Below are 12,367 nucleotides of genomic sequence, written 5' to 3' on the forward strand. Positions count from 1 at the left end.
TTTCAATTACTGATATGTTATTATTATTATTTTTTTTTTTTGTATTTTAGGGAAGGGTGTACAGGGTGATCAGGGTCTCACTCCTACATCACACGTACTGATCCACCTGTTTACAGCCTCCCAAGAGCTGCAATTACAGGCAGGCGCCCCCTTGCCCAGTCTCAAAGGCCTTCTCAGTGTGCCCCAGGGGCAGGGCCCACATGGCAGGCCCGGGGATCGAACCCCTAGGCCCTGATCTTGCTTACTGGTGCTTGCATGGAAACAAAATCTATTAAATGCATGAGTGAATAGATAAATATAATTTGTGAGCTGTCTTTAAAATCTATGTCTGTTTTTTGGACATATTTACTACATGAGTGTCTTATGCCATTGTTACTTTTTATACATTTTTAACTCTGGTAGTAAAGTTGCTTTGGAACTCCTTTGAAATACCAGGAGCATTTTCTTTTACCCATGGATAAATGTTAGGAAAGTATTTATGATTTGGTTGTGAAGTCCAATCAAAGAACAAGCTAAGCCTATCATTATGGTAAAATCACAGCCATAGAAAAGTAGAACCCAAACTTAAAAGATCACAAAGAAAAGAATTCATAGCTCTTTCTAATCCCAGTCTTGTAAATTTGCCAGTACTTCTGAAAACATAGCTATTAGAAGTAGGAAAATATTTAACTAAGAAATCAACATTCCTTTGACTCATTTAGTGGTCCATTATTCATGTATCTTTTTTATATGTATTAGAGCATGATAATCCCTCAGGAAGTTCAGAGCCTGAGTAAATTAGTACTTTCCTTCACCAGAAAGGTCCCACAGAGCCCTAATTTTCAAATGCCGATGCTGAGAATAAGCGAAACTTTGTTCCATTTTTCCCCTTCTCCCTCCCATCAGAGACTAGTTAAGTTTTCAGTGAATGGTTTAAAAGAGAAATAATCTTGTATGCATCATGATTGTAACCCGTTAGGGGAGAATTTACCCACAAAAGAGGCAAAAATCATTGTTGCTTCCAGAAATTGAGAGAACCTCCATTATTATTATTATTATTTTTTCTTTAAAGCTGGGATGACAGGCACATGCCACCAGGCCCAGTCTCAATCACTGTCTCAGCACACCCCAGGGGTGGGGTGGGCACGGCAGGCCGGAGATCGAACCCCAACAGCTGCTTCTGCATAAGCAGGCACTTTAATCCACTGAGCTATTTGGCTGGCTCAGAACCTCCAATTTTAAAGTCACTAGTTTTTGACCAATTTCCTTGGCAACTTCTAAAAAAGGAGTGAATCAAGATGAATTGTAAGCAAACTGCTAGCACAGAGCCCAAGTAAGGTTAAGTCCAATGGGAAAAATGACGATAGCCAGGCAAGCAGTGTTATCAAACAACTCACAACGCCATTTCGGTGGCATGAATGTCATGCTGTCCTTATGAAATTAGGATTGTATTGCTTGAAAAAGGGAGAAATTGAGAGTCCGAGAGGCTAACTCTAAGAGATTATGAAAAACATTTGTATTCCATGCATGTGCATTGTGAACAGTCTGGTTCTTTCTATTGTACCTCTCTAGGGAAAAGAGCTTTTCTAATTTTTTAATCATTTGGGATTTCACTAGTTTGATCATAATATCCCTATAAGTCAGTGTTTGAAAACTGTGGAACATTGAACACAAGACTCAGAATCACTCATGGATGCAGCTTTAAAATGTGGAATCTTACACTACTTAGCTTATTGGGTCTACATATCTGTGAGGCTGGAAATTTGCATTTTAAAAAGCATTACAATTTTCTGGCTTTGCATTAGAAACTTTAAATAAGACCAGTGTGCATGAAATGGAGATGAGACAAAGAATAGACAGATAAGTCAGTCTCCAATTCACCTTCCCTAAAGTAGCCCAGGTATTGTGGAGCGAGCAGGTGTCTTCTCTTCAGCAAATCTGCCATGAGTAAATGGATCCAGGGCTCTAGAGCTGTCACTAGACCGGGATTGACCAGTGTCTTCCTCAAATGCTTCTCCTGGGAAGCATCACTTTGTACTTATGTTTGCCTTTGCCAGTTGAACTCAACCAATGGAATTATTATTTTGATTTGTGGTTTTACTCTTAGACTTAAGAATAACAAAGGACTTCAGATAAAGGGAAGTTAACGGCTTCTAAAGTTGTGGACAGATGGCCAGCTGAGAAGATGCTTTGCTGAGCTGTATGGGGACAAAGGTCATTTACAATCATCCCATTCTTGCTAAAGATAATTAATAGCACATTTTCTACTACCTACATAGGAATGCATTCCTAAGTAATGATGATTAGATGACTATATAATCACCAATACTGGGTAAGTATGTTTTTACCTGCATACTGTTTGGAAACAAATAGGCTTTACTGTTACCCAGGTAAGAGTAGAAACTATTCTTATAAGCTATATTTCCTTCTATTTCCCATTACATAGAGACACTAGAAAACTAAATATGTTTTTATCAGATTATAAATTCAAAGTGTATGCTCCAAATGCACTACATTCAAAATGTAGTCAATTTTAGAATGATTTTTAAAGTTCTATTTTCAGGCCTGGGAAGATAGCTTGGCAATCTAATTGCCTGCCTGGCAAAACAAAAATGGGGTTCAAACCCTGGTAATATGTGCTGGGCCAGTCCTGGAATTCCAGGCATGCTGCACTGGCCACTGAAACTGGGCATGCTTATAATCCCAGGACTCCTGTTTTCTACCCCCCAGCTGTGTAGTGAGACCCTGTTCCAAATAAATAAGTAAATAAATAATAAAAAAAATTGAAGTCCTATTTTCAGTCAATTCATATATTTATACAACATTTTTAACCCTGTGAGGTCTTAACCATTTTTGTTTGCTAACCAGTCAGTGATTGCTAAGATGTTATGATAGCTTCTTATTTAATGGAATAACATCACATAAGACTTGGTGGAAATGACAAGAGTGGGAGTCATGGAAAACAGCCAAGCAAATTGTGACATCTATGCACATATAATTAGGTCTACTTAATCTTTGGAGGTGGATTCTAGAAGAAAAAGAAGGAGAAGGAGAAGGAGGAGGAGGAGGAGGAGGAGGAGGAAGGGGAGGGGGAAGAGAAAGAAAATGAGGGGAAAGGGAGAGGGACGGGAAGGGGGAGGGGGAGAAGAAGGAGGAGGAGGAGGGGAAGGGGAAGCGGAAGGAGGAGGAGGACGAGGAGGAGGAGGACGAGGAGGATGAGGAGGAGGAGGATGAGGAGGAGGAGAAGAAGAAGAAGGAGAAGAAGAAGAAATGTAGTGTGAAATCCCATGTTCCTACTAGTAAAATATTTCAGGCTAAAGATGCCTTCTGAACTTTAATGAATTCATTTATGGATTTCATGTATGAGTGACACAAATTTCATGAGAAGTCTAACACAGTGATGCCACTTGCTATGTTTTATTTTGCTATTAGCTTGTTAAACACAACATGCAAATAATCAAAAAGAATCATACATGACTTAGAATAAATTGTAGAAACATTTTGCTATGTAGATAAGTAAATTCTTCACACTGAAAATACTGCATAGGTGCATATGGCTTCAGAAATTTTGTTTAGCGTTTTGCAAAATTACTGACTTCTGATTTTGCCACCTGATTTTCACCATCACAAATCTGACCATAATAGGACAATCTGGATCAAGGTGACACATACGTTACGACATTTGTTGGTTTCCATGCCGGGAATAAAAAGCTTTGCATATCTTTGGGCAGTAAAAATACAGAAAACAATATATTGACAAACAAAGCATAGAGTTTTATGTCTGTTAGTGTGTGTGTTCTTTTGATGAAATAGGCCCGCTTTTCATCTTTTAAAATAAAAGTAGGAAATGTTTACAAAACATTTTCCTCCAGAATTTAAAATTAATGGAATTAAAAAACAACAACAAAAATGGATGCCATGAAAACCTTACATTCAAAAAAAAAATGAAGTATCACTCTAAGATATACCTTAATATAATTGGAATGAGTAGATACTAATTAACAGTGATTTCATTTGCTACGCGTAGACACTCATACATGTCAGGTGGCAGGCTGCTCTGTGTAAGGGGGTTGCCGTCCAAGCGCAAGTGCTTGATCTTGGAGTAGGACAATGGTCCCAGGATCTTACAGAAGCTCTTCACCTCAAACTCTGCAAAATAAAGAATACAAACTTCATCATTTTTAAGAAAGTAGCAGGAAACAATTTTTTAAATTTCCTCAAGATGGGGTTCAGCAAGACAGCTCAGCAGACTAAGCACCTGCTTAGGCAAGCTCAAGGACTGTGGTTCGATCCCTGGCACCACAGGCTGTACCAGCCCTGACTCTAGGGCATGTTGAGCTGGCCACTGAGTCTGGGTGTTGTGGCTCATGCCTGTAATCCCAGTGCTGGGGAGGCTGAAAACAGGAAGATCACTATGAGTTTGAGCTGTGTAGTGAGATCCTGCAACAACCAAATACATTAAGAAAAAAAATTCCTCAAGTCTGTTATAATATCAAATAGGGCTTCTTCTCACTTGGAGAGGTCATTTATACAATTTAACTTTCAATTCAGATATAGCATATATTTTTGTCTTATATGTCCTTGAATTAAGAATGGATAAAAGCATATTTCATGTGACATGGCCCAGAAATATTCAGTAAGCAGTAACTAGCATAGAACAGAAAATTACATGAATTTTTCAAGGAACAGAATTTAGGAGATTCTAGAAAGTCACTTAGGGCCTTGGAAGAAAGCTCGGTGATCTAAGCACCTTCCTGGCAAGCTCAAAGGCCTGGGTTCAATCCCCAGTTACAGCATGCTGGCCCTTGAACACCAGGCATGCTGTGCTGGCCACTGAAACCAGGCATGGAGGCACATGCCTGTAATCCCAGCGCTGGAGAGGCTGGGACAGGAGGATCACTATGAGTCCAAGCTGCGTAGCAAGATCCTGTACTGAATAAATAAATAAATAATTTAAAAATTATTTAGAAAGGCATTTGATAACTACGTATTATTACCTAAGAACTCTTTTTCAAATATTTAATCTACCTGATTGATCTTTTCATGTGAAAAATCCTCACTACCATGAGAGTCCTTGGGATTTTGTCCTGAAATAAAAGAACTTATTGGTCTCTAAAGAATTTTCTTTCTAATCATATATCAAGACAATAAATCAAAATGCCAAGACAGGAATCCAATTATGGAATATCCATCTTCTGAGCCAGAGTTTTTCAGAGGATGAAGATTTACCACAAATGGAAATATGTTTTAGTTTCAAGAATAACTAACACTGAATTGTATGAATATAGATGCACACAGAAAAACTTATGAATCATCAGGTCTATTTCAGCACAAGCTTAGTGAATCCTTTGGTTTGTCATTGTCTTTAATGTTTCAAACGCTAGTTAACAATGGCTTCAGTGGAACCTCAGATGCTTGCTTCAACTCATCAATCTAATTCTAGACTCTCTCTGGTACATCGGCCTGTTGAACAATGGACCAACTTAAGCTAAGAAGGTGACCCCCAGTCTATCAGCATTCTGCTTCTGCTTCTCCTCAACTGAGTGGCCTTTCAGTACTTAGCTAGTCTTCCTTTCTGATGCATATCCATATCTCAGGATTTTGTGTAATATTAATATAGGTACAGCATGTCAAATAATGCTAGGATATAGGATATCCAAAATAATATGGCTGTCTTTATGATTTTTCTCTTTTCCAAATTCGTATTAGGAAAATCTGCTAATAGGCCAATGTTTATAGTTGCAGGATTCAAAATCTAAAATTGTTTTTGGCTATGCAGTTGGTCCTCTGCACCTGTAGGTTCCACATTATAGATTCAACAAACCACAGATCCAAAATATTTGGAAAGAATGTCTCAGTTGTAAAAACGTAGAGTTTTTAATTTTATTTTAATTTTTTTCTGTATTTTAGGGCAGGGTCTACAGGGTTTTCAGAGTCTCACTACTAGATCTGACTCAGTGATTCTCCTGTTCACAGCCTCCCAAGCCCTAGGATTACAGGTGCGCTCCACCATGCCCAGTCTCATTCATCATCTCAGTGGTCCCTCACCTGCTTGCAGGCACTTTAATCTGCTGAGCTATTTGGCCATCCCACATAGAGTTTTTAAAAGGTGATTATTTTCTAAATGATTTAACAGCTATTAAGAAAGCCTTTACACTGGGCCAAATATTATAAATAGTCCAGATGTAATCTAAAGTTCTAGATAAGAATGTGTATAAAGATCCTATGCCATGTATGTGCCATTTTATACAAAGGATTTGACATCTATGATTTGGGTGTCCATAGACTGCTGTGGAACTAATCATACACATGTGGAGTGGTACTGAAGAATGCCTACATACTCTCTTATTTTAAACACTAAACATGATACTACACAGTAAAGATGAAGGACTTGGTTTACATGAAGAGAATGTGCACAATCAGTGTGCATTATCAGCAGCAGCACTTAACTTACACTGAAGAAATGAGCACCAGATAAACCAACAGGCGCACATGGCTCAGTGTCAGTGAGAAGTGAAGAAGCAAGGTGGTCCTTTGCAAGCGACCACGATGAGCCAAGCACGTGGCTTCTCAGCAGGCTGGCACTGAGAAGCTGCCAGTGTGTCTCCCGTCAGCACCATTCCCATGCCCCACCCTGGCCCCCCACCCTTCACTTCTAGTCCGTGCCAACCCAATGTGTCTGCGTCTGCATTATTCCTCTGACTCATTCCAACGACAGCAGTGGCCTTGCTTCTGTGACTCACTGGCACCCCCAGACCACATGGGTCTCCACAGTTTTCAACCGCCCTCAATCCTTGGGTCACATTGGCAGCATAGAACATGCCTCCTCCCAACCACAAAGTTTTTAAATGTTGGATCATGTATTGCCACGTACTGAATTTTGCACCAGAACCAACGACAGGAGTTTATGTTAGCTTGATTAGGATTCATATGATAATCAAACAGTGCTAAATTTTGTATTGGCTATTTTTAAGATGCAACAAAGAACATGGTGCTTGATGCATTAATAATGATCTCCTCCGAGAGAATAGCAGTGAAAGAAAGAGGAATTGACAGACAGCAACACAAATGAGTGCCATGCAAATCTTACATCCAAAGTTAACTAGGAAGTATCACTTCAAGATATACCTTGATATAATTGGATGAGCAGATAGCAATTAACAGTGATTTCATTTGCTGCATGTACACATTTATACATATCAGGTCGCAGACTGCTCTGTGTTAGGAACTGCACAAAAGTAGTTGCAGAATCACAACACAGTCCTAAGGTACTCTGTGATTTTTTTTTAAAAACCACTATCTTTATTCATCAGATAAAGATGCTCAATTGCAATAGCTTATGTTTCAGGTACAAATATTTTATGTGTGAATCAGTAATCCCTACCTTATTTTCATTTTTAAAAAATGTTGGGGATTCACAACATTTTTCTTCTATCAAACTGTTAAAGAATAAGGTGAATAGTGAACTTTAGTCTCTCACTTGAATCTGTACTACTTGTCTCAGATCAGAAGAGTATATAAATGACCCAAGCAGAGCAAACCAAACTCTATTCAGAAGACACATGAAAAAAACAAATATGGAAACAAGAGAAGGGAAGGACAAACTGGAAATATAGAGTTAAAGGAAAGGTTTTTTAAAAGAAGCAAGGCCCTGTATTATGACTTTGAAAAGAAAAAACTACCCTAAACCTTCATCCTATGCTTGCCCTCCTTAACTTTCTCAGAGTTCTCATCACAGCACTGTTAAGACCACACACACCACCACAGACATAATGGAAGTGGATAATAGTCCTATTAGCAGAGTGGCATGTTCAGACTCCAGAAAAGAGGACAGCGCAGACCATGATAAACTATGTCTCTGGAGATAAGTGGAGGGGCTTGAAATACCTGCGGCTTTACCTCTTCTAAGCTTTCTTGCTCCCTCAGCCAGGAAGTAACTGTAGGATGCAGATCTTAGTGGTAAATGAGGTATCCAATGACAAATAAATGTCAATATATAATTCAGTGACATTATTCAACTTAAGAAAGATGAAAATATTTGATATTAAATTGAGTGATCTTAAGAGTTCTTGATCTGGCCCTCTCAAAGGAAAGCAAGACAGAAGTAGTTATATAAAGCTAGCGTACTTCTATGTTTATGTAACAGGATTCTTTGTCAGAATTTAGTTCATTTTCACTGAGTCAAATACAATATTCATGTCACACAATGTAGACACTTAAAATAGGAACACACATCAATCAAATACAAGCACAACCTTCTACTTACTTTCAAGTTCATTGACCTGCAAGTAATAGTTTTCAAGGTTTTCACTAACAGTTGGTATACTTTTCAGTTTATTATAGGAGAGGTCCAGCTCAAGCAGAGATGATATATTAAACGTATTTCCGGGTACCCCTCCATCAGCTAGTTCATTGTGAGATAAACGCAGGTATTGCAGTGCACCAAAACGCTTGAAATACTCATCAGGGATGTTTTTAATCTGATTATTGTCTAGGTAGAGAGTTAGAAGAGATGCAGGGAGACCAGATGGAAGTTTTGACATCTGGTTAAAACTCAAGTCCAGGTATTCAAGGGACTTAAGACCTCTTAAAGCAGCTGAAATGGTTTCCTCCTTCAGCTGATTGTGTTGAAGGTGGATGAAAGTAAGGTTCACCAGCCCTTCAAAGGATCCCAGCTTTGAAATTTTGTTGTTAGTGAGCTGAAGATCCTCCAGAGATTTGGGCAGTGGGCTCACAGTCTCTGTCAGGTTGTTGTAGTTTATGTGCAGCTTCTTCAGCTGTTTCAGTTTGGCGAAAACTTTCCCCTTTATCTTGGAGTTTTCTAGAAGATTGTGATCTAGAATAAGCCACTGAAGATCGGTCACGTTCTCAAAGGCCTTTTCATCAAGGTGGTCAATCTGGTTATTCCGGAGGTAGAGGTACTTGATGCCAGGAGGTACCATGGGCACACTTTTTAGCTTTAGCTCATCGCAGTACATGGCGGTTGGGTAGTTGCCTGGGCATTCGCATTCTGGTGCGCAGTTGGGTGAGGAAGAACGCAAAAAGGAAGGGTAGTAATCATAATCGTAGTACTGCCCACTGACGCCACTGGTCAATGCCAAGAGGAAAGTAACCGTGCCTACGTTCATTTTCAACAAATGCTCCGAATCCTAAATAAAATGGAAATGCAAATTATTGTACCAGTATACTTTCTGGAAAATGAAAATGAATTTGCAGTATTAAAGTCTATCATGCATTTGGTTATATTATAGGTCTTCTGGTGCATCAGAGAAGAATGCCTTCACTGTCCTTTAATTTTTTTTTTTTCATCCAAGAACAAGGATAGAGATCTATGGATACAGTTTTGGTGTGGACCTCAGGTCTAAGGTCAGACGGCATACACCTGCGCCCCCTCCTGGGCAAGCCAAACATAACTGGTCTCACTCAGTCTCTTCGGATCCTCCTTTAGCTAAATCCTTCCTGGGAAAGCAGAGCCTTCTGGATGGTATCCACTGATCCCCATGTTAGAATACTGCTGTAAAACATATCTCAAAAGCAGAAGAGATGCAAATTAAAGGGCATTTGTAAACTGAGCACTGTGCCCTACAATTTGACATCTTTGAAATGTCTCTTTCAAAAGTCCTTCCTGGGAAAATGGGCAGTCAGTGGTTTACCCTGGAGGAAAGCTATCTTGATAATATACAGAGTGGAAGCAGAGAGGGGAGTCCATTCCTTTAAAAACATCTGGTTATTGTCTCTGAGGTACTGAGGAAGGGGAAAAGAATTCCCAGTGTCAGTGTGTATTTATGTTGTTTCAAGTTTTGTATAACATTCCACACTTTTAAACACATCGCAAAATGTTGTTCTGAAACTGACATGTAGTAAATTAATTTAGTAAAGCAAATATTTATTAACAGGAGAAAGGTCAGTTAGTCTCAGAAAATGTAAATATACTAAGGTAGAGGAAAGCATTTCCATAATTTTAAATAGAGTTTTCTAAGACACTATTTTTTGTGTGTTAATATTTAAGGTGGCATGGTTTATGTATTTGGATTTTAGAGACCTCACAGAATGAAATGGGAGGAGGAGGAAAGTTTGTTGCTCATATGAGCCTTAGGAACTATGTAGGAAAGTATGCCGCTGAGAGCATAAACTTTAAATAATTTCCAACCATTATGTTTTCAGTTAAATTCTCTAAGGCTCACTAAAAAATCTTTCAACTGGGTAGAAGTACAAGTTTAGCAATTCAAATAAAGGGAAATTAGAATGCATAGACGAAATTTTTATAGAGTGAAGACATAACTGAGAATTTGGTAGCTCTGGAAGAGAAATAATTAATATGAAGTGGATCTATATTTCATTTGATGACACAGAATATTATACTTTCCTATGAGAAGCTTAAGACTGGTTTCTGAACCAAGGAATTTAAAATATATAGGATTTGGGAGAATCAGTAATTTTAAATAGATTTTTCCTTTTTTAACTTAGGATTTTAAGGAACTTAACTTTAGCAGATGAAACTCTCCAAGAAAGATTTTAGAAACACTTCAATTGCAAACATAAGACATAGGATCTTGGTACATTATTCCCTAGTAGTATAGTGGATGCATTTAATTCATTTGGCAGTTCTTAGGCACAACTCTTGTGTCTTACTAAAATAACATGATGATTTATTCCCAGGATTCTTTAGAAACTAAAGTATGTTAGTACTGTAAGAATTTTCTCTGATCCATTAATATATGTATACTTCATTTCAAATTAAGTGATACAAAACAGTCATGGTAACTAAAATCTTAGCATTGAATAGTGACAAAAAGGGTTTCTGTAGTGTTTGGCAGTGTAAACCTAGGGCTCTGAATTCAAAGAGAGTTTGTAATCTTATAATGCCTCCACTGTGGGGCAGAGGCATACTGTACTTTTCTCCACCTATTCAAATACCTGAGGCTATAGAGGAAATGCTTTTCTTTTTCCAAAATAAATGATTTCCTAGAATTTCTTGTAAAGCTGTTTTCTTGAAAATATACAAAACCCTCAAATCTTTAAGATCAATGGAATAAGAACAAGCAATTCATAAGCATTTTAGTCCTTCAACACCCATTTTACATCATAGAATATTTATGGCAACCGATTTTAAAAATATATTCATTGCAAAATATTTTGAAAACTGAGTGAAGCGAGCTTTTTTTGCAGAACTATAGGCTTGAGCCATGGTATCACATATAACTAATGAGCATAGATAATAAACATTTTAATTTCCATACTTTTCCACTGTCTCATTTAATTTTTCAGTGTGTAGTTGATCTATTTTCCTATTCTAACCTTGAATCATCTTGTAACTTCCCTTGCCAACCAATACAGAATACACTCTATAAAATTTATCTGAAGCACATAAATCATGGTAAATACATTATCCAATATGTGAGAGCAAATGCTGCAGTCTACAAATGTGCTATTGAATAGCAGTTGGCAAAGTTATTCTGGAACTTTCCCTGTTCCTGTTACAATAAAAACTGTCCCACAATGTCAGCATCCCCTAGGCTACAGTTAAAATAGCACTTACCTTACTGTCTTGACACTGCTTTTGTTAATTCTTAAAGCAGATGCACTGTGGACAAGAATCCACCAATATATGCTGTGAACTCTGTCAGGACGGGACTGACTGCCAGAATCTTAGTGATACAAGAGCTGAGGAGGGTGGGGGTGGGGGGAGCAGCGCAGTCACGCCAGGCTCTGAATGGAGTTATGTCACTGTGGCGCTCTTGTGGTGTGGCATGTGAATATTCTGCTCCCTAACGAAGTGCAGGTGGGCATGGTGAGCAGACACAGCCTCCCTCACTCCCTATGGAATGGAGAAAGTTCTGTGCTTAAACGAGCTCAAATACCATAGCTTCTAACCAAGAATTGAAGGCTGCTCTGCATGAGGCAATTCACAGTGGAAATGTTTCTCTTGCGAATGTCTCATGTGGCTGTGGCAACAATTAAGTGGGACTTGTTCAGCCAACTATTACGTTCATCTAAGGCTCTCATAAATCATGAGTAGAGCAAACAATGTCAGGGAAATGCAAATGAGAAAGCTCAGAGGAATTGAACCTTTTATGGCTATCACTTTTGGAATCTATGTTGATTAAGCTGGACTTACTTTTATTTACTTTTGCCTTGAAGTTGACTTAGATTCCAAAGCTTGAAAAATGTTGATATGAATGATAAATATTAACATTTCATTGAACTTCTTATGCTACAGGAACTCTTTTCATGTTATTCAAATCTGGAACCAATCAGCAATGCCTTGCCTGTTTCTTATTTTGTGGACTGCCTTTAGGAATGCACCCAAAACCTTACTTGCAGATAGCATTTTATAGTTCAATGCCAAAAAATTTTAAAAGAACAGAAAAAACATATACTAAAAATA

The 12,367-nt window shown here is 38.3% G+C and overlaps 1 protein-coding gene across 2 annotated transcripts; it reads right to left on the reverse strand.

Moving 5' to 3' along the window:
* Positions 1-3,380: 3,380 nt before the first annotated feature.
* On the reverse strand, positions 3,381-11,846 carry Lum (lumican). Of its 2 annotated transcripts, none has more exons than XM_023716348.1 (3): positions 11,515-11,846; positions 8,246-9,128; positions 3,381-4,128 (listed from the first exon to the last, which is right to left on the reverse strand). In XM_023716348.1, the coding sequence occupies exons 2-3, from the start codon at positions 9,105-9,107 to the stop codon at positions 3,974-3,976; spliced, it is 1,017 nt and encodes a 338-aa protein (XP_023572116.1). In that variant the 5' UTR covers positions 9,108-9,128; positions 11,515-11,846; the 3' UTR covers positions 3,381-3,973. The 2 variants fall into 2 exon arrangements, with proteins under 2 accessions (XP_023572116.1, XP_004623841.1); XM_004623784.2 differs by having other exon boundaries at positions 8,246-9,127; positions 11,519-11,845.
* Between the last annotated feature and the right edge of the window lie 521 nt (positions 11,847-12,367).

The sequence above is a fragment of the Octodon degus genome, unplaced genomic scaffold (assembly GCF_000260255.1).
Source record: "Octodon degus isolate 3935 unplaced genomic scaffold, OctDeg1.0 scaffold00004, whole genome shotgun sequence".
Taxonomy (NCBI): domain Eukaryota; kingdom Metazoa; phylum Chordata; class Mammalia; order Rodentia; family Octodontidae; genus Octodon; species Octodon degus.

Coding starts and splice junctions, on each gene's coding strand:
- Lum (XM_023716348.1), bottom strand. CDS start 9,107: ATGAACGTAGGCACGGTTACTTTCCTCTTGGCATTGACCAGTGGCGTC. Junction 4,129..8,245: donor GCAGGTCAATGAACTTGAAA/GTAAGTAGAAGG, acceptor TTTATTTTGCAG/AGTTTGAGGTGAAGAGCTTC.